Source organism: Carcharhinus amblyrhynchos, chromosome 19, assembly GCF_965287045.1.
Source record: "Carcharhinus amblyrhynchos chromosome 19, sCarAmb.v2.hapA, whole genome shotgun sequence".
NCBI lineage: Eukaryota > Metazoa > Chordata > Chondrichthyes > Carcharhiniformes > Carcharhinidae > Carcharhinus > Carcharhinus amblyrhynchos.
Genome location: NC_137342.1, coordinates 17,030,191 through 17,051,796, shown reverse-complemented (window position 1 = coordinate 17,051,796; position 21,606 = coordinate 17,030,191). Strand labels below are relative to the sequence as shown.

General features: G+C 43.5%; 1 protein-coding gene across 1 annotated transcript in view; it reads right to left on the bottom strand.

Moving 5' to 3' along the window:
- The window catches only part of LOC145355340 (laminin subunit beta-4-like), a 94,303-nt gene extending 75,099 nt beyond the window's left edge, over window positions 1-19,204 (bottom strand). Inside the window, exons 1-8 of the mRNA XM_080207296.1 lie at window positions 19,142-19,204; window positions 14,503-14,660; window positions 9,078-9,213; window positions 8,704-8,777; window positions 7,988-8,176; window positions 6,888-6,951; window positions 5,850-6,064; window positions 3,031-3,151 (exon numbers count right to left, since the gene is read on the bottom strand). Coding sequence (XP_080063422.1) covers window positions 3,031-3,151; window positions 5,850-6,064; window positions 6,888-6,951; window positions 7,988-8,176; window positions 8,704-8,777; window positions 9,078-9,213; window positions 14,503-14,660; window positions 19,142-19,169 — 985 coding nt within the window. The 5' untranslated portion in view covers window positions 19,170-19,204. The remainder of the gene's footprint in view (window positions 1-3,030; window positions 3,152-5,849; window positions 6,065-6,887; window positions 6,952-7,987; window positions 8,177-8,703; window positions 8,778-9,077; window positions 9,214-14,502; window positions 14,661-19,141) is intronic.
- Between the last annotated feature and the right edge of the window lie 2,402 nt (window positions 19,205-21,606).

Here is a 21,606-nt window from a genome sequence, read left to right as displayed (position 1 = left end):
CTCTCCATGCCAACTCACCCACTATCCCCTCAGATCTTAGGAGACATGCTGAGAGGTATCAAAATATAGTTCTCAGTATAGTTTACATGTTCTCCCCATGTCCGTGTAAGTTTCCTCTGCATGCTCCTGCTGCCTCCCAAAGTCCAAAGATGTATGGGTTAGATGGGTTGGCCATGCTAAATTGCCCTTTAGTATCCAAAGATGTGTAGTTTCAGCGGATTAGCAGGATAAATATGTGGGTTTATGGGGATAGGGCCTGGGTGGGATGTTCTGTCAGAGAGTCAGTGCAGACATTTGTTGGACTAAATGTAGGGATTCTATGGTTCTATGATCTATAGTATGCTATTGCACATATACTCTGGTATAGTATTTATGAGATAATTCAAAATGTTTAAAAAAACCTCTAATTGATAAAAGACCATTCAATATACTTAAATCCCTCAAGTAAATAATCTCTTGTAAAAAAAACACTTATATAGCCCCATGTTAAAGAGAGTTAATTCCTTAATAACCTCTTGGAATTGTCAATCAAACTGAGAACTCAGAGAGCCCATTGTGTTAATAAGAGATTGTGAAAGCAGTAATGCAGTAATAATACTGTCATGACAACAAACAGCTAGTGATCTGTAAGCACTTTTGTTTGGAACTCAGAGGCATAGCAGGCTGATTATCTCTCAAAATTTAAAGGGCAGGGGATTTAAATAATGACACCTTGACAGTTCCATAGATATTACACACCTTTTACTAGTATTTATAGTTACTGTTAAAAATTATAAGTCACACATTGTGATAAATGGACTCAACTCCATTGCAAATTGGGTCAATTTGAACTCGGCATTGAATTGTTATGATGCTGGACCAGGCCCTCATGTTTTTGGTAAGATCTGATTAAAGACCAATAATGTTTTGTTTTTAAGTAGGTAAAGTTTGAGATTCAAGCCACTTACTAAGAGAATAAAACCACAAGATTTTGCTTGTTTAAATAAACAACATAAACTTTACAAAGTCAGAAATATAACTCAATTTATAATAGCTATCTTGTGCTTTAAGATTCAGGGTAAATATGAGGTGCTTGTGAATTAATGGACATATTTTGGTTAAAGATAACATAGCGCATAAAAACTGACATCGGTGCCCAAGTCAGAGTCCACAGATTTCCCAACAACCATCCCAGATTGTAGTAAACAGTGTGGGTGAAATCTTACCAAAAAATGGCAGCGTGTTGGCCCTGGTGTGAAAAACTGAATGATTCCTGCCAACAGTGCCAACGTATTTTCGGACCAAATCTTACACCTCATTAATGATAATATTTATGCCCATGCGTTTCACACTGCTTCAGCAATGTGTTCCCTTTGATTCGCTGTCCCCACAATGACTTAACTACTGCAAGCTCTAGGGACATCCACATAAACGGCTCCCCAGCACTTGTTCCACAATGACTGCAGGGGATAACAGGCAAGAAGGCAGCATTGCGCTTTTCGGAGGGTGCCCTCACCTGTGCGGAGTGGAGATGGGGTGGGGCGTCCTCTACCTCTGCTCCAGGACATGGCCTTCTAGCAGAGTCATCATGCCTGACTGGGATGGATTGGAAGCCCTGGTCAATGCAAGTGCACTACAGAAGAGGAGGGTACAGCAGTGTCAGAAGAAGGTTAATGCACTTTTTTGCTCAGCCAGGGTAAATGAACTACCCCAAGTCTCCCACTGCAAGTTCCTCTCCAGCCCAGAACTGATGTCTCAAACCCTGGCACCAGGCAGACAATGCAGCCTTCGAGACTCTCAATTCTGGCTATAGAGAACAATATCTATTCCCCTGACTATATTATCCTCAACTATAACTTAATTTATCTTTTTTCCCACTGCTTGAACATCTCCCTAAGCCACAGTGCGGTGGTCAGTTTGTTCATCCTCCTAGCTTTCATCTATACTCAGAGCAAGAGTCTTGTACCTGTTCAACAAGGGCAGGAACTCAGACTCTTGCAGTGTGGTCCCTTGGATCCCTCGACCTGCCTCACTCGTAGTCATACCCTCCTGTCCTTGACCTCTGACAGAATTTAAGGCAGATAATCTAAGGAATGTGACTAGCTCCTGAAACACAGCATCCGGGTAACTCTCACCCTTCCTGATGTGCCGCAATATCTGAATCTCAGACTCCAGCTCACTAACTCTGAACCAAGGTTCCTCAAGCAACCAACATTTGCTGTAGTTGTGGTCGCTAAGTCTCCTGTCCCCTGCCTGAGACACTTATCTGCAGTTGTGCTGCACTCCCGGGTTGCGTGACACGGGGATTTCATGCTGTTTCCCTTCCTGTGCAGTTGGCCTGGGTCCATCCTTGACTGGAAGAACTTAAAACGTTCAAGTGCACCTGGGAAACCCACTCAGAGCCTGCATGCGTGCAGAGACTCTGAGCTTTGTCAGGATTTGGACTTCCTGACCGCTACTGTCGATGAGAAGGAGCGTTGCTGTTTATAAGAAAATTCAGATGGCCTTCCTGTGTTTGGGTTTTCACCAAATGTGAATCACCTTCCACCCACTTTCCTTTGCTGGTAATAGTAAAATTTGTCAGCATTGAGGGTGTGATGCGTGGATGCAGGGTCCAAGTGCCATTTTGGATAAGGTGTGGTGTCTCTGGGTGGGATTTTCCAACATTGCTCGCTCCAAAACCGGAAAATCCGTTGTCCGCCCCTCGCCCACTGCGATTTCCACGGTAGGCGGAATGGGAAAACTCCGCCCTCTATCTCTCACCAAAATGTCAGCCGCTATGTTCAGTGATATGAAAATCAGATTGAGTGAAAACTTGAGCAAAAAAACCCCCCAGAAACCCACTCCTTAAAACTTGTACAACTTTCCTCTGATCATCAATCACCCTCAAAGTAGAATTTGTGGGCCAACATATTTATCTGACAGAATAATAATAACTGTGTAAACTATTTTAGTTTCTCTAAATCCAAATCAGTTTTTGGTTCTGAGTTTTTGGGAATTATGAGACAAGTTAAACAGACCATCAATCAAACCAGATGGGGTAATCCTTACTTCTACATTCATCTCTCTGTGTTCCAATCGCTGGTTGCCATGGTGAATCATTGTAGAAGTCCTTACACCTTTCACAGTTTACGCCATCGGTGTTGTGCTGGCAGACACACTGCCCTTGAACCTAGGAAAATATTTGTAATAGAAACTGATTGAAGAATTGTGACTAATAATATATTGAGTTACAAATTTGAAGGTCTTCTTTGTGACATTGAAGTTTTGTTGGAACTGCAGTCCCCAAAAGAAATGAAATCCTGCATTCTCCAACACATCAAATTCAGAATTCTCATTTACAAAGCTTCTGTCATCTTGACTTGCCTGCCGTTGCAAAACTCTTCCAACCTTGACATACCATTCCATGCACTTTTGGTGTCTGACTCCTATCTGAAAATCATAGAATCGCTGCAGTGCTGAAGAGGCCATTCAGCCCATCAAATCTGCACTGACTCTCTGACAGAGTATCCTACTCAGGCCTTTCCCTCCATCCTATCCCTGTAACCCCACACATTTGACATGGTTAATCCACCTAATTGCATATCGTGGGACAGCAAGGGGCAATTTTGCACGGCCAATCCCATCTAGTCTGCACATCTTCGGACCATGGGAGGAAACCAGAGCATTCGGAGGAAACCCACACAGACATGGGGAGAATGTGCTAACTCCACGCAGACAGTCACCCAAGGCCGGAATTGAACTCGGGTCCTTGGAGTTGTGAGGTGGCATTGCTTACCACTGTGCTATCCTATGTAGCTCCTTCTTCCACTTCTGCCATCAGAAGCAGAACCTCCCACTGTCTTGTATTTGGTCACTTTTCTGAATGTTCCCCCTCCACTGCCTTTCCTTTCTTGTCTGTGATGCACCTTGTAATATTTTCCATGTTAAAATGCATTACACAACTGCAAGCTCCTATTACGAATGCAGCATTTGGCTTATCTGATTGGTTGGAATGTTTGGATGGGATTTGGTAATCTTTGGTTCTGGCTTTGTGATGTGATTAATCGTAAGATTTAAGTTTATTTATTAGGGTCACAAGTAGGATTACATTAACACTGCAATGAAGTTACTGTGAAAATCCACTCATCGCCACACTCCAGTGCCTGTTTGGGTACACTGAGGGAGAATTTAGCATGGCCAACGCACCTAATCAGCACTTCTTTTGGACTGTGGGAAAAAAACCGGAGCACCCAGAGGAAACCCAGGCAGACACCAGGAGAATGTGCAGACTCCACACAGGCAGTGACCCAAGTCTGGAATTGAACTCATGTCCCTGGCACTGTGAGGCAGCAGTGCTAACCACTATGCCACCAGCTTTTGCATTCTGATGATTGGTTGAAGAAACACCCTAGCACTATGGCATGCAATAATGCATTCACAAGGTACAAGACTTTTAAAAAAGTGTTCCAGCAACTTTTGTGTTCTGTTATTTTTTTTTAAAATGTGGAGGTGTCGGTGTTGGACTGGGGTGGGCACAGTAAGAGTCCAACAGGTTTATTTGGAATCACCAGCTTTCAGAGCGCTGCTCCTTCATCAGGTATTATTTTTAGTTGGATGTAAGGTCGAGCATTATGTTCAAGTCTGGGCACCACACTTTACAAAGTGTCTCAAGCTTTAGAGAGGCTTCAGAGGAGATGAACTCAAAAAGGTAGCAGGGATGAGGGAGTTTAATTTTGTGGAGATAGATTATGATTGAGTTCTTTAGAGCAAAGAATATTCGGGGAAGACTTAATAGAGGTATTCAAGAGAGGTATGTGGAGTTTTGAGAGGGCAAGTGGGTGGAGTCCATTTTTGCTAGCATGAGAGTTGGCAATCAAAGAATCCAAAATTAAGATAGATTTTGATTTGATCTGATTTATTATTGTCACATGTCTTGTATACAGTGTTGTTTCTTCTGTGCTATACAGACACAGCATACCATTCATAGAGAAGGAAAGGAGGGAGTGCAGAATGTAGTGTCACAGTCATGGCTAGGATGTAGAGAAAGATCAACTTAATGCGAGGTAGGTCCATTCAAAAGCCTGAGGGCAGCAGAGAAGAAGTTGTTCTTGAGTCAGTTGGTACTTGACCTCAGACTTTTGTATCTTTCTCCCGATGGAAGAAGGTGGAAGAGAGAATGCCTGGGGTGCGTGGGATCTTTTAATTGTGCTGGCTGCTTTTGTGAGGCAACAGGAATTGTAGACCGAGTCAATAGGTGGGAAGCTGGTTTGAATGATGGACTGGGCTTCATTCACAATGATAGCAGGGAATTGAGAAGTTTATTTGTTGCCCAGTGAATTGTTGTGAACTGGAATACGATGCCTGGAAAGGTGGTGGAAGCAGGTTCAGTGGCAACTATCACAAGAGAAATGGACTTAAATATACTTAAAAAGGAAAGATTTACAGAGCCATGAGGAAAGATGAATTGGATAGCTGTTCCAAAGAACTGGTGCCAGCGTGAAGGCGCAAGTGGGCTCTTTCTGTTTGTGCCATTTTTTGATTCTATCTAAAGTGCCCCACTCCTTGCAAAGGGGGCAGATGGGGCAGTTCCTTCACTTCGGTTGTAGGGGCTCTGTTATCCAGACCCTGTGCTGTATCCCATCTTCTATTGCCTCGGGGTGGGGGGGGGCAGGTAAGTGCAAAGAGATGCCCTGGGCAATGAAAGGATTTGCCATTGGGATGCAAAATAGGCAACCCTCTCCATTCCTTAAAAAAACTATCAAGGTCAGCAGGAGAGGTTTCTGGTTGCACGTTCTTGCATTAATGTTCACTCTAATCTTCTACAAATGATACGCGAAATTTGCTTTTTAAAGTGACAAGGGAGATATGAATTTTGACAAAGTGCTTACCATTCCCTGATGGCTGAAGACATCACCTCTTATGTTATCAATAGGTATACATTGGCTGGCATGCCCATAGCAAAAGCAGCTCCCTCGAACAACCATTTCATACAAAGCGTAATAATACTTCTCATCAGCTCCGGCCTGCCTTCTCCGCAACCGCGTATCTCCAAGTGTGTGAAGTTGAGTGAAGTTTATCCGCAGATTAGTAAATGTTGTAAGTTCTGTGGAAGGCAGATGACAAAAATTTGGTGTTTATCAAAACTGTGGAAGAAACGAGAAAAAAAAGAGGGTGGGAGATGGGTGAGGAAAATTGGTCTAGGATGTAGTCTTCTACACAAGTTATCCAATTGTTTTTCTATTCACTGCAGTGTCCAATCCTTTAAATAACACCCCTTCTCTTTCAACAAGCCTTTTAATGGTCTTAATTTGATTCAGTTTGAGGGAGTTTGGGATTTCAAGGAATGGCCAGTATTGGGATCCTATCTGTCTTTGAAAGCGACACAGCATCTGGCAGTGGTATGTTCAGGGTTCCAACCACCTCCGACCTTGTCCTCAAAGTTAGTGGCAGGTTTGTTCAAACTCAGCTCTATTTTCCTGATCAGCCTGCCGTCTTACTGTAGCTTGAAGGAGCTGCTCTCACCTTAATAAGTATATCAGAAGAGCCAGGAAATCACTTCAAGGATTGTCATCTTCATAAAAAAAGTATTTCATAGAATCCCTGCAGTGCAGAAGGAGGACATTTGGCCCATTGAGGCTCCACTGACAATCCCACCCAGGCCTTATCCCATAATTCCACGTATTCACCCTGCTGATCCTCCGAAACTAGGAGGCAATTTACCATGGCCAATCAACCTAACCCGCACATCTTTGAACAGTGGGAGAAAGTCCATGCAGACACGGGGAGAATGTGCAGACTCCACACAGACAGTGTCCCAAAAGTTGGAATTGAGTCCGGGTGATTGCACAGATTTAGATTAATTCAGGTATCAGGACTTTGGTCACTGCAAAGACCAGCTTTTGGCACACTTGTTGGAAAGTGCATACCTCGTATCTCATGGCTGTATGGATCATCGATTTGGAAATGTGGGTCCAGTGCTTTCAGAACAACCTACACACAAACATTTGAAATCAAGTTCTCTTAAACCAGCAAACTGTTCCATTCAAGTATACAGTAAAATTAAACATTTATAAAAGATCAATCATCAAATACATGCACCAATTATTCACGGCCAGCACTGTTGGGTCGTGAAACGATTGTCTCTCATTCACAAGGATTGTTTCATTGGTGTGCAGTTTGTCTTTAATACAATGAAAATCATTTCAAGATGAATTTTGAGTGTCACAAGTCTGCAGCATATTGAGAGATGCTGATATCTTTGCAAACAGTAGAACAGGTTCGGTTAAATCAGCCACACACCGATGGCATAGGAATGGGCTGGAAGATGGGAGTTGGCAGTAGAATTGGGAGAGATGCCCGCCACCTTCCCAACTTCCTCACCGATTAAGTCGGGACAGGGAAAATTGAGGATGGATCCAGCTGCCCAGAAGCCAATTGGCCATCTGCGAAGTGGCCCTATGCCACCTGGGGAGGCCATCCAGTAAAAGCTGGTGGCCCCCTCATAGGTTGGGGTTGGGGCAGGTTGCTCCTGATCAGGCACCCTGTGGCCCACAAAGGGCCACTCCCCAAGTGGCAATGGCGGCCTGCTCAGAAAGCACTCCCTCCCCATCCCCACTCTCTGTTTCTTCTGTGTTTGAATTGGGCCAGGCTGGCTGCAGTACCAGCAGTGGCCACCGATCCTGGTGGGGCTGCTGGGACTGAACCAGCAGCTCTGAAGATGGGAGCTGTGCCTCCTGTCTTGGGAGCCCTGACTGCAGGGTCTTAACTGCCTGGTGGCCATGCCGTAGGTCTTCCAGAATTGGCTGCGGTGGGGTACCCCAGCTTTCTGGCCACTGGAGAGCCACCACCTTTAAATTTAGTTCTATGATGGCATCTACTTTCAATCTATGGATCTGTAACAATGACCTACTGTTCCTGAGGCCTTTGTAGTTGATAACAAAGGTTTCAGTGACTCATCAATACATGTGCCAATAATCAAATTCTTGGAATTGGAAATATGGTAAAGAAATTCATTTTGACATCATACCTCTCCATCTGTAGAAGGTTCGAGGTCAGAGTATTTTGAATCACAAATTACGTCATCCACTTTCTGGGCAGGTCCAGTGGGAATATTTGGGAAGGACTGCGCACAATAATATGCAAAATATCGCATCACTCTCCATGTTCGACCATAATCTGATGATCTCTCGACTAACATTGCAGCCGGGCGGAATGTCTGCGGGTGACAAAGAGCAGCTTGATCAGAGCATTGTATAGGAATGGATATAAAAATTGACCCACTGTGGCACCCAATCCCATTAACCTGGCTCTGGCCTTTAAAATTTTTCCAGATTGTTTCATTTATAAATGCTGGATTCCCAAAGATCATCCCGATCTCTCCTCACTCCCTCTGACTTCCCTCTCAACTCCCACCATTCTCACAGATTGTCATTAAATCTGTTGACAAGTGTGTCGCTGTTGCCTGGTGAGCTGAATTCTGCCTCACAGAATTCTCCCTCTCTAACACCCCTCTCCCACACCAAGCCCTCCACCCACTCCACAAACCCCCAGACCATAAACCCACCTTAATCTAAACATCAAGCCATCACTCCCAAGATTGTCATTGATGGGTGGTATTTTTTAGGGTGCTTGGTGCTTGAGTCATGAATGTAGATGAGTACATCATCACTAACATGGATGCTTGCCTGCACCAATAGTTTATCATTTGACGAAGCATGAAAAATGAAAATCTGAAATTATTACCTTGAAGGAAAGAATCAGATGACTGAACTGAAAAAGTGTTTCTAGATCCAGTTGTATGCTGACATGGTGCACACCTACAGCAACAAAGGTAATTCCAAAAATATGAGAGGTTGGCATAGGCAGGATTGACAGACAAGGAAATGACTGTTGGCTACAATGCTGGATGAATGCTTAAGATGTTTATATGGCTGTTATTTTAATATAAGCATTAGCCCTGTTTTCTCATCATCTCCTCTCCCCTTTCAGTTTGATTCTGTCCCATTCCACCCCTAAAGACAACATCCCCTCTACTCTCTAAACCTCCAAATGACCCACGCTGATCTCCTATTCCATATGCTCTTTCCTATCTGTACTTCCCATTTCAGCAAACATACCATTTTTTGATTGCCACCATTTCCTTTTCCGATCAGGCTCAAAAGATGTGATGACATTTTCAATGAGATGGCTGTTGGCGGAGCTAATCTGGTTGTAAGGCAGTCTTGAATCACAAATAAAGCACTTCTGTTCATCCTAATTTTTTTTGAAAAACAGAGAATCTTCAGTGTACAATAACTCACTTGCATGTTTTAATTAATTAACGTATTTCCATCAAATCTGCTGATTAGCTCTTGTAAAAATTTGGAAGTCGCAGTTGCAACATTGACTGACACAAAACTGCATTTGAGGTACCTGATATTATCAGTTGACCCTTATTATTATATATTGATGGGGCTCCCTCTATATTCCCAGTGAGAGTGCCGCAACCTGAATCCAGGCCTTCCCAAAAGTCAGAATTGGCAGAACGTCAACAATAAATTGGCAGATTTTTATCCTCCTGGTTTTTGTCCCACAATTACCTAATTTCCATCCCACGGTTATCTCAGAGACAAACAGAGGAGCAGTAGGACTAAATTCTGCCCCTGTTAACTTCACACAACAGAATCATGCAGACTTATCGCTGAGGGAGTGACCTGATAGACGTCAACAAAATTATGAAAGCCATAGATAGGGTGGAAAGTCAGAGGCTTTTTCCCAGGGTGGAAAGGTCAACAACAAGAGGGCACAAATTTAAGATGCAAGGTGGTAAGTTTAGGGGAAATGTGCAGGGAAACTTTTTCGCACACATGGTGGTGGGTGCCTGGAACGCTCTGCCAGTGGAGGTGGTGGAAGCAGGCACGTTAGCAACATTCAAGGTGTATCTTGATAGACACATGAACAGGTGGCGAACGGAAGGATAGAAACTGCGTAGCTGTGCAGACATGGTGGGCTGAAGGGCCTGTTCCTGCGTTGTATTGTTCTTTGTACTTTGTATATAATCATGGCACCAATAATCTTAACTAATGTTTACCCACTTGGACGAACCACTTCTATGAATTGCCAAGAGATTAATTATGTATTATAATGGCAAAGAAACAACTCAGGTTTGTTGATGAAAAAGAAATTGTTTCACCACAAAAGATAAATTATTCTGATTCGTAATGAATGCCTGTAAATTAATGAACCAGAGCGGCTCGATTCATTGTGTTTTTTCCCAACTGTTAATGTTTTAAAAAATGCACTTACTTCACTGGATTTGAATCAGAATTAATGTAATTCAGGCAAACGAGACTGAACAAATATGATTTAATACACCCTGCCCCCGGCAATGAATCTTGATTCTTCACTGCGAAACAAGGACTGCTTGAATTATTGTGGTTCATTCAGGTTTTAGAATGTATTTTAAAGTATAAAATACATTATTTGTTTCTATATACATGCTCAGAGGAATGGATCCAAAAACTGATGTGACAATGACTGAGCTAATCCATGTATTAATGCTGAAGGCAAATTTATAGAACGCAACCATGCATACACTGATGGATTACTGGAACTTTTCCACCATTCACTTTTACTAAGTGATCGAGGTGCTCTTTATTCATTGTTTGTTTAAGGTCTTTATGCCAAACTTCGAATTAGCCCAAGGCAATTGGAATAAAATACTCTTTGGTTGTGCAGGAAATAACGATATTGTGACAACAATAGAAAATTCAGTTTCTTTTATCCTAACGTGTGTTTATGCCACTTCATTGTGTATGTTGGTTTGCTAGGTGCCTGTCTGATCAGAGGTCCCCATCAATATACTGCATGCCTTAATGAAAACATGAACTTACTTGCGCATGAATCAGAAAAAAATCCATTTTACACTTATAGTGAAAGCGTCTTTTGCGCTATATTAAACATGCACTTAGGAATTTGTTATCCAGTCATTGAACACTGAACCATTCATGGCAGGTTATGGCAATCCTTTTCAACCCTGAAAGACCTTCATAAATCACTTGCTCTTGTACTGCAATGTCTTAGAAAAAGCGTTGTCTTTCTAAACCACAAAAAGCTTTCATTCTTTAATTTTATTCTAATGTTCATTGGTTTTATGATTGGTGTATCTGTTTCTGCATGACAGATATTAACTTGCCTTGACAGAATATTTTTGGAGGCAAAGGCCTGCAGTACATTTTGTCATGTTTATTTGAACTGCTTCATTATATTTAGTAGGTCATGTTATATCATGATTATCTAAGGCAGATGCAGTACTACATTGGACAATTCCCAACAACCTATTTGATACAGTGCAAGTAATTGTGGGTTATAGTAAAAGAGATGGTGATGCAACTCACATGTAAATCTTCTGCAGTTTAGTTTTGCATACATATTTTAAATTTTTAAGTTTAAGTTGATTTATTAGTGTTACAGGTAGGCTTACTTGACTTGCAGTGTTAATGTAGGCCTATTTGTGTAAGTCTACAGTGTTCATGTAAGCCTAATAATAAATAAACTTTAAAAACTTACTTTAACACTATAATTAAGTTACTGTGAAAATCCCCTAGTTGCCACACTCTGGCACCTGTCAGGTACACTGAGAGAAAATTTTGCATGGCCTATGCATCTAGCCAACATGTCTTTCAGACTGTGAGAGGCAACCAGAGCAGTCGGAGGAAACACATGCAGACATGGGGAGAACATGCAGACTCCGCACAGACAATGACCCAAGCCGGGATAAACACTCACTGGGGACAGGGAAATAATTAAAACTGAGGACCATCCCAAACTGCATGAGAATATGAAAACAGTCCATATTGTAAGAAATGAATGGCTCTTAATGGAAGAGTGTGATTCTGTTGTAAAAGAAAGCTTCTGCTCTCCTTGCTTTCAGTGGAGAGTGAGCATTAATGACATCCAAAAGGTAATCTTCACAAAATGTGCATCCGTTCTTTGGATGCAGAACAGGGGCAAAATTCCTCACCTGCGTCTTGTGTTTCAAGGGCTCCTGAAATAGACTGACACCATATTACCTTGGGCATCATTCAGGTGTCCCAAGAGGCTAATTAACATAAGCCCCTTGTGTACAGCATTTTAATGATGTGGCGATGTTGGCGTTGGACTGGGGTAGGCACAGTAAGAGGTTTCACAGCACCTGGTTAAAGTCCAACAGGTTTATTACTTACGTGGAGAAAAACTGCAGCAGGCGACGGTGCAGAGGGACCTCGGGGTCCTTGTGCATGAGTCGCAAAAACCCAGCTTGCAGGTGCAGCAGGTGGTCAGGAAGGCGAATGGGATGCTGGCCTTCATCGCGAGGGGGATTGAATATAAAAGTAGGGAGGTCTTGCTGCAGCTGTATAGGGCATTAGTGAGGCCGCAGCTGGAGTACTGTGTGCAGTTTTGGGCGCCGTACTTACGCAAGGATATTTTAGCCTTGGAGGGAGTGCAGAGGAGGTTTACTAGGCTGATGCCGGAGTTGAGGGGGTTGAGCTATGAGGAGAGGCTGAATAGATTAGGCTTGTACTCGTTAGAGTTTAGAAGAATGAGGGGAGATCTCATTGAGACGTATAAGATGATGAATGGGATGGATAGGATAGAGGTGGAGAGACTCTTCCCGCTCAGAAAGGATAGTAGGACTGGGGGGCATAGCCTCAAGATAAAGGGGGGGCGGTTTAGAACGGAGTTGAGGAGGAACTTCTTCACTGAAAGGGTGGTGAATCTCTGGAATTCTCTGCCCATTGAAGTGGTGGAGGCTGCCTCGCTAAATATTTTTAAGACGCGGGTTGATGGGTTTTTGATGAGAGAGGGGATTAAGGGTTATGGGGAGAGGGCGGGAATGTGGAACTGAGCCACGACAGATCAGCCATGATCTTATTGAATGGCAGGGCAGGCTCGAAGGGCTAGTTGGCCTACTCCTGCTCCTATTTCTTATGTTCTTATGTTCTTATTTGATTCTTGCCTTGGGTTAAAGTCCAACAGGTTTTGCTCACTCTCTACTGAAAGCAAGGAGAGCAGAAGCTTTCTTTTACAACAGAATCACCCTCTTCAGCACTGCCAGATGGCCAGCCCAAACTGGTTTTCTTCAAGCTGCTGAACTTTTTTGCACATTCTCCTCATGTCTGCGTGGGTTTCCTCCGGGTGCTCTGGTTTCCTCCCACAGTCCAAAGATGTGCAGGTTAGGTTGATTGGCCATGGTAAATTGCCTATTAGTGTTGGGGGATTAGCAGGGTAAATAGTGGTCAGTGCAGACTCGATGAGCCAAATGGCCTCCTTCTATACTGTAGGGATTCAATGATTTTGATGATTTCTTGAACCAGTGTAGTCCATATGGTGTAGGTACACCCACAGTGCAGCTACAGGGGTTTTAATGTACAATATCCATGATCTTCAATGGATCACCTTGGTCTGGGGCCAAACACTATCAACCACAGCAAAAGTGGTAACCAGAAATGCTGTTTAGAAACCTGCATACAATTGATCAAACACATTGAGAATCACATGTTTCTTCGCTAAATTAAACTGCTGATCAGGTGAAGAGTTACATTCAATAAAAATGGCAATTGGTGATATGAACAAGACATGTACATCTCAGCATGTCTGGCAGCATCTGGGGAGAGAGAAACACAGATCCCAACACTAAACCCACCCCTCCCCCACATGGTCACTGTACCTTGTTCAGTTTTGCTCCGACTGTGCCCTGACCTCTGTTCTCCTATGGTCACATTCTGCTATCCTTCCTTTGCCACTGTTAACACTCTTCAGCCCCTTCAGTCCCTAATGGCACTGTCAATCACCTCTCTGTCTCACTTCCATGACATCTTTGTCAATCTCTCGTTAGCTCCGACCTATCAATGACTTGCCATGCTGCCCCAGCCCCCATCCTCTCCAAGTGTGTAATGTACCACATTTCCATCCCCTTCAGTTCTGTCAAAGAGTCATTTGGATTCGATACGTTAATTGTGTTTCTCTCTCCACTGGTGCTGCCAGACCTGTTGATCCAGCATGTTCTGTGTTTTATTTCAGATTTCCAACATCCGCAGTATTTTGTATTTGCATCTACTTCTCAACCTGGGTTTGTTGCCACGTGTTCAGCTTGTTGTTACTACATCTTAACGGAATTGCTGAGGCAGATTTTAGCTCTCCTATTATGGTTGTGGTGTCAATTCTGAACTCCCGCCCTGGTGTTGAAATCAGTTTCTATATCTAAAAACTGCCTGCTTTGGATGGACTATAATCAGATACATTACTCATAATATTTGACACAATAAATATCTTCAAATATTTGCCCTTTCAGAAAGCCCAGCCTAATCAGTGATATCTCATAGTTTAACTTAGACCTTTAATAAGTATATTATTTGTTCATGGCATGTAGATATTGCTGGCAAGGTCAGCATTCATTGCCTATCTGTGATTGTGAAGGTAGTGGTGAGCTACCTTCTTGAATCACTGTTCAAACTTCTTAAACCACGTTTATTAATGAAGTTGTGACTTACTGTATGATTATGGTTCGAGGTATGAACTGACCTGTAGGTGACTTAGGATGCAGTATGTTTCAGGCCCATTCAGACCACAGGTTGAGGAAGCAGTTAGCTGACTGCTGCGGCCCACAAGCAGGTTTCCAAGAGGTGGATAACAAGACCCAGCACTGCAGTCCTCTTGAGCATAGGCAACATTTACCAACACTGCAAATACATAACATAGATTGGGATAAAGTACAGTCCATTCTCACCATAGGATAATTCAAAGTCAGGATAAAGGTGCTGTATGTGGGAAAATGGAAAAAGCAGATTGTTGCAGCAGGTCTTACTCATCTGAAGGTGGTGGTTATTTTTAAAATTCTTATCCCTGGTTTTGAATCTCTTTGTGGTCGTACCCGGCTCTATCTCTGTAATTTCCTCCAAGATCTTTGTGCTACTCCAATTCTGATCACTTGCCAATCACCAATTCTTATCCCTTCTTCATTGGCATTCACTGCCAAGGCCTAAGCCTCTTTGCTTTCTGTTAGGTAGCCAATCCTCTATCCATGCTAATACATCACCCGTAGCACTGTGTAGTTTTATCTCATGCAGCAGCCTTCTGTGTGTCATCTTGTCCAATGCCTTCTAGAAATCCAGATACATCACATCCACTGGTTCCCCATTGTCCATCGTGCTCATAACGTCCTCAAAGAATTCCAGTAAATTAGTTGACATGACCTGACTTTCATGAACCCATGATGCATCTCCCCAATGGGCTAGTTTCTATCCAGATGTCTTGCTATTTCTTCCTTGATTATAGATTCAAGCATTTTACCTACTACCTAGATTAGTCATCATTCCAGAATGCTATTGCATGGGACAATTACTCATAAAATAGTCTAAGTTCCGAAGACTGCATTCCATTTTCCTTTTGGGTGCAAGTCTTAATTTCTCTACTTATTTCCATAATGGAAAAAAGGCAGGTGAGGAATCTACAGACGTGTGTTGGGAGAAGGATCGCACAAGATAATGAAGTCTTTTAACCTTTTTTAGTCCTTTGATATGTATACCGGACTGTTGAACAGTGTATAGTGTTCATGGGAATGCTGAGAAGAGGAGAAAGTTGAACAATGTGCATTGAAATTGTAATGCTTAGAAATACTGTTCAGGAATATGGAAGAACAGTAATCTTCTGTAAATTATGAGTAGCATTGGTCAAATATAGGCAAGGGCCGGAATTTTCCAGCTGTTCACGCCGGCAGGATTCTCCGGTCCTACCAGCAGTGCATCCCCACCCATGGGTTTCCCGCCAGCGTGGGATGACTTCAATAGGAACTACCATTGACAGTGGTGGAACTAACCCTCAAAGACAGAGAAACAGCCAGTCCCAGCCTTCCAGGCATTACCAGTCTTTTCAGATAAACAGTTCAAATACGACAAAAGTAGCAGAGACCATATAAATGAACAGTGAATGCAGAAAAGTGATACAAGTAAAGCATTGCTTCACCTGGAAGGAATATTAAGGGGCTCGGACAGTCAGGAAAGAGGAGGTAAAAGAGAAGGCAGCTCCTGTAATTACATTGGAAGGTGCCATGGAAAGGGGATGAGGTATTAGAAGTGATAGAGGAATGAATTGAAGTGTTGTGGAAGGAAGGTCTCATCGGAATATTGACCAGGGTGGTGAAAGGAAGATGTGTTTGGTGGTGGAATCATGCTGGAGTGGCGCAAGTGGCAAAGCATGATCCTTTGAATGTGGAGGCTGATGGGGTGAAGAGTGAGGATGAGAGTAACTTTATCATGATTCTAGGAAAGCATGGGAGCAGAAGTGTGGAAAAATGTGTGAGTCGCAGCTGAGGGCCTTGTCAATGACAAGGAAGCTCTCATCTGAGAAAAAAAGAAATTGGAATGGCCCAGGAGGAGATTGTAAAGAGTGGGGTTTGTCTGATCATTAGGGGAAGGTGAAGAAAGGAAACTGGATGTAGCAGGTAACTGAATAATCATCAACACTCGGAATCTGAAAGTCCTCGCCCCCATTTAACTGCTTGGTTTCCTGAGGCCTGAAACCATGACCGAATGGGTTAGATTTAACAGGGCTGTTCATTCCCAGGCACGCAGCCTCATTATAATATTGAAATAACATACTATGAGTGGGCTGGGTTACCCACCCATCACCCCACTGTTGCTAAAACTAGGAAGTGGGTGGGTTTCAGATTTTTAGCATTTTCACATCCCACCCGAACCAAACCTGCCCAATTTGCAGATTACGATTCCCTTCTTAGAATCATAGAATCATACCATGCAGAAGGAGGCCATTTGGCCCATCTAGTCTGCACCAACCACAATCGCACCCGGGGCTCTATTCCCTCAACCCCACATATTTACTCTGTTAATCCCCTGACACTAGGGTTAATTTAGCACGGCCATTCAACCTAACCCATACATCTTTGGACTGTGGGAGGAAACCGGAGCACCTGGAGGAAACCCACGCAGACAAGGGGATGTGCAAGCTCCACATACATAATGACCCGAGGCCGGAATTGAACCCGGGGTCCTTGGCGCTGTGAGGCAGCAATGCTAACTACTGTGCCACCGTGCGGCCCTTAACAGCTGTTTGCAAAGTTTAAAATATAATGAACTTCCAGGACAAAGTGAATCACTTATTACTGTTGATGTCAATCTAAGTGACATGTTTCACCGAGCTAGATTGAAGCAATTGAAATCAGTCCTCCTCGGCATGGCTCAGCTTGTTCAAAACAGTGCAACCTCTCAGCTAACAAACACTATTAATGTGGCACTGACCCAAGTCTCCTGTAATGAACAGCACAACGTTACACAAGTATTCAGCTAAACTACAGCTTCAGAAACCCTCAGTGTTGTTTTTGTAAATGATGTGGAGAAGGTTGGTGCTGGCTTGCCTGTTTTAAAATGATTTTCCTGATGGTTTTGGTGCTATCACTCAGTGAGGGGTTGGAGCAGGAACTCGGGGTGAGGCAGCAATACAACCAACTGATTCTCTACATTTCAATTTTTCACGGTGATGACTGAATGGAGCGTTTATGTGCGAACCAGAGATTTTTTGCTCCCCCCCCCCACATGTTTGGCAGTGGAAATGGTCCACCATTGCCCAACTGTGGGATTTTCCAGTCTCGTCAGTGGAGTTTCTTGTTGTTTGCACCCTCAGCCACTGGGGATACCCTGCCGTGGGGGTTGCTGTCGGCAGGATTGGAAGATCCTGCCAGAGGGAACGACTGGAAAATCCTGTTCATGAAGTTAAACACCGTTGGAAATGGCAGGGTTTTCCACTTGCGCCTGCCTCAAGATTGGAAATTTCAGCCTGAGATCAACGGACCTTTAAATGGTCTATCAAATTATCGGTTCTGCCCGTTCTGCATTGGAATCATGGGGGGGAGGGCAGGACTGAAAATTGTACTTCATGTTCTTCTCAAAGTGGATTAAACTGAAGGATTATTGCAACCCCTATTCAACAAGTGCAGACAAGTAGCATCACGTGGCAAGTCATAGACTCATAATCATAGAGTCATAGAGGTTTACAGCATGGAAACAGGGCCTTTGGCCCAACTTGTCCATGCGACCCTTTTTTTTCCAAATTCCTAAGCTAGTCCACATTGCCTGTGTTTGGCCCATATTCCTCTATACCCACCTTACCCACATAACTTTCTGAATGTTTTTTAAAAGACAAAATTGTACCTGCCTCTACTACTATCTCTTGTCTCAGACACTCACCATCCTTTGTGTGAAAAAATTGTCCCTCTAGACTCTTTTGTAATCTACTCTCTCACCTTAAACCTATGTCCTCTAGTTTTAGACTCCCCTACCTTTGGGAAAGGATATTGACTATCTAGCTGATCTATGCCCCTCATTATTTTATAGACCTCTATAAGATCACCCCTCAGCCTTCGTCGCGCCAGAGGAAAAGAATCCCAGTCTATCCAGCCTCTCCTTACAACTCAAACCATCAAGTCCCAGTAGCATCCTAGTAAATCTCTTTCTAGTTAATAATATCCTTTCTATAATAGGGTAACCAGAACTGAACATAGTATTCCAAGTATGGCCTTACCAATGTCTTGTACAACTTCAATAAGACATCCCAACTCCTGTATTCAGTGTTCTGACCAATGATACCAAGCATGCTGAATGCCATCTTCATCACTCTGTCCGCCTGTGACTCCACTTTCAAGGAACTATGAACCTGTACCCTTAGATTTCTTTGTTCTATAGCTTTCCCAATGTCCTACCATTAATTTAGTAAGGCCTACTCTAGTTCAATCTACTAAAGTGCATCACCTTGCATTTATCTAAATTAAACTCCATCTGCCATTCATCAGCCCACTGGTCCAATCAGAACAAAGAACAAAGAAAGTTACTGATGGAACCTGATACTGATGCTGATGAGTAGAGGAACCTTGACTAATCACACCGTTCCTCAGCCTGAGATATTGCGACCAATTCTTGTGCCTCAAATGCTGCCCCTGTCACATACAGGCACACCAGCATGAACTGGGAAACTTACTTAGGACTTTCTGGCTTGTATTACTTTGCCTCTAACTGATTCTTTACTCAAGCTCAGTAGTGTAAGAATTTCAATACTTTGTAATGATAAGAAACTGACTTACTGAAAATCAACTGCCTAAAAGCAAATAAAATGATTACCAAATCTGGCTACACATTTTCTTTGGTATACTCACCAAGGAGTGTGACAACCTGCAGCCTCATCCTTCTGTGTAGAGTCAGAAACAGTGAAGGTTTTTTACCTGAAAGGAAAGAATAGAACTGGGATATAATTGACTAACCGCAGTGATGTGATTTTTCATACTGTCACCAGAACCAGAAACTATTTTGACTCGTAACGAATGTGCATGATTTAAATGAACCCAGCTTGGCCAGATATAATGGAGAATCCTGTGTGATGAATTAGTGTAGTACTCTACAGCAAGTACAAGGAACCAGGTTTTGTAATTTAATCCCGTTTAACTAACTTCTAGAGATCAATACTCAAAGTGTACATTGGTGTAAAAGTGGCTTAAAACCTGGAAATTAGGAACAAACTTCTCTTCTCTCCCCCTCCACCTTTCACCTCTACTTCCCCCCTCCTCGCACCCCTTTCTTCTCCCTACCCACATCAAATGCCTCTTTCCCCTTCCTTTCCCTTGGTTGAATGTTGTTCCCTGTCTCAGCTGGGTTACACACTTGCTTCCGAACCAAAGGGTTTAAGGCCCACACCAGAAACCTGAGTTCCAAATCTGTACTGACATTCACTACTGAGGATTTACAGCATTGCCCCAGGCGTCTTTCCAATCAGATGCTAAACCAGAGCACCTTCAGCTCTCTAGGGTGAAAGGTCTCTTGGTATTGTTTGAAGAGGAGCGATGAATTATCCTTGCTGTTATCCCTCAGTCAACATCACTCAAACAAATGGGAATACAAATATCATATTGCTGTGTGCAATTTGCTGCCATGCTTCCTCTATTACAACAGTGATGACACTTTTAAAGTCCTTCATTGGATATAAAGCACTTTGAAACACCCTGAGGTTGTGAAGGGCATTGAATAAACGCAGGAGTTTCTTTTTTAACTCAATTTTCTCTTTGCCCTTTAACCCTGCATCACAAGAAAGGACCTTCACTCTTAATGCTATGAAAGATTGACTGTAAGATCACACATCTGCCCCTAATTCCTCTCAACCATAGAACATTACAGCGCAGTACAGGCCCTTTGGCCCTTGACGTTGCGCCGATTTGTGAAACCAATCTAAAGCCCATCCAACCTACACTATTCCAATATCATCCACATGCTTATCCAAAGACCATGTAAATGCCCTTAAAGTTGGCGAGTCCACTACTGTTGCAGGCAAGGCATTCCATGCCCTTACTACTCTCTGAGTAACGAATCTTTCCCATTGTAAATTCCCAAGTCCAATATTAGTTTGTTACATATGATTACATACCCCACCAACATGACAGCTATACACCCCCTGCAATTGCAGGGGCCCACAGCCCCAGATAAAGCCCCTCCCAACCACCCCTGCCGTCCAGACCAATTGCGGACCTGCCACACTACCACCCACCCCCTACCCTCCCAATCGATCACTGCAGAGTGGCAGCAGTCCTGGTTCCCACTCTCTCCCTCCCTCCCCACCACCCATAGCTGTAGAGAGGCAGCAGATCTCCTCTCCCTCTCTCCCCCCCCCAACTGATGCCTGCAGAATGGCAGCGGGCCCCCACCCCCATTAACCCCCCCCCCCCACATTAGCCCTTCCCCCATTCCTCCTGGTGGGCATTGCCGAGGTGCCTGGGTGGCACTGCCATTCTGGCATTGCCCTAGGGGCACCTCCCCTTGCCCTCATCCTTTTTTGGGGGAGGGGTTCAATTGCCTTCTGTTCCGCTGATGAGGCCAAGTCGAATGCTCCTCGTTCATAGGGAGCATGTCAATTTCCCGCCAGTGCAAAATGTTCCTGGCAATGTCATAAAGGAGGGCAGGCCATGATGATTGAGCACCGGGCTTACTAACTGGATGTAAAATAGCATTATCATAAATTTCCATATATTAACCTGCCTCCTGCCCATTTCTGGTGAAAGGTTGCCCATGCTGGTCATCAGATGGCACCGGTCACAAAAATCAGCGATAAGCACTTTATGCCTGACTTTCCCACCATGCCATACCTGAAAATGGGCACAATGCGATGGCAAAATCACCCCCAGACAGTTACCCATGGCTGGAACTGAACTTGAATCCCTGGCTCTGTGAGGCAGCAGTGCTAACCACTGTGCTACCATAATGCTCCTGTATACTTTAGGTGGGCTGGTCATGATAAATTGTCCCTTAGTGTCCAAAGATGTCTGGTTTAGGTGGATTACCGGTGATAAATGAGTGGGTTTTGGGGATAGGGTGGGAAAGTGGGCCTTGGTAAGATGCGCTTTTGGAGAGTCAGGATTCGATGATGTCAAAAGGTCTTCTAGTTATTTGGCTCCTCTACAAATGTTGTTTTCAAAAGTGTTTCCAAAATACTTCGCAAAATATGTTCTGCTGCCATTTGTACTTCTTTTGCAACTACAATACTTATTGTGAAAAGTAATGCTTCTAATACACTAACTTCAATATATTGTTTCACAAACACAACTCTGAGACTATTAAATTGGTTCCTGCATCTGTG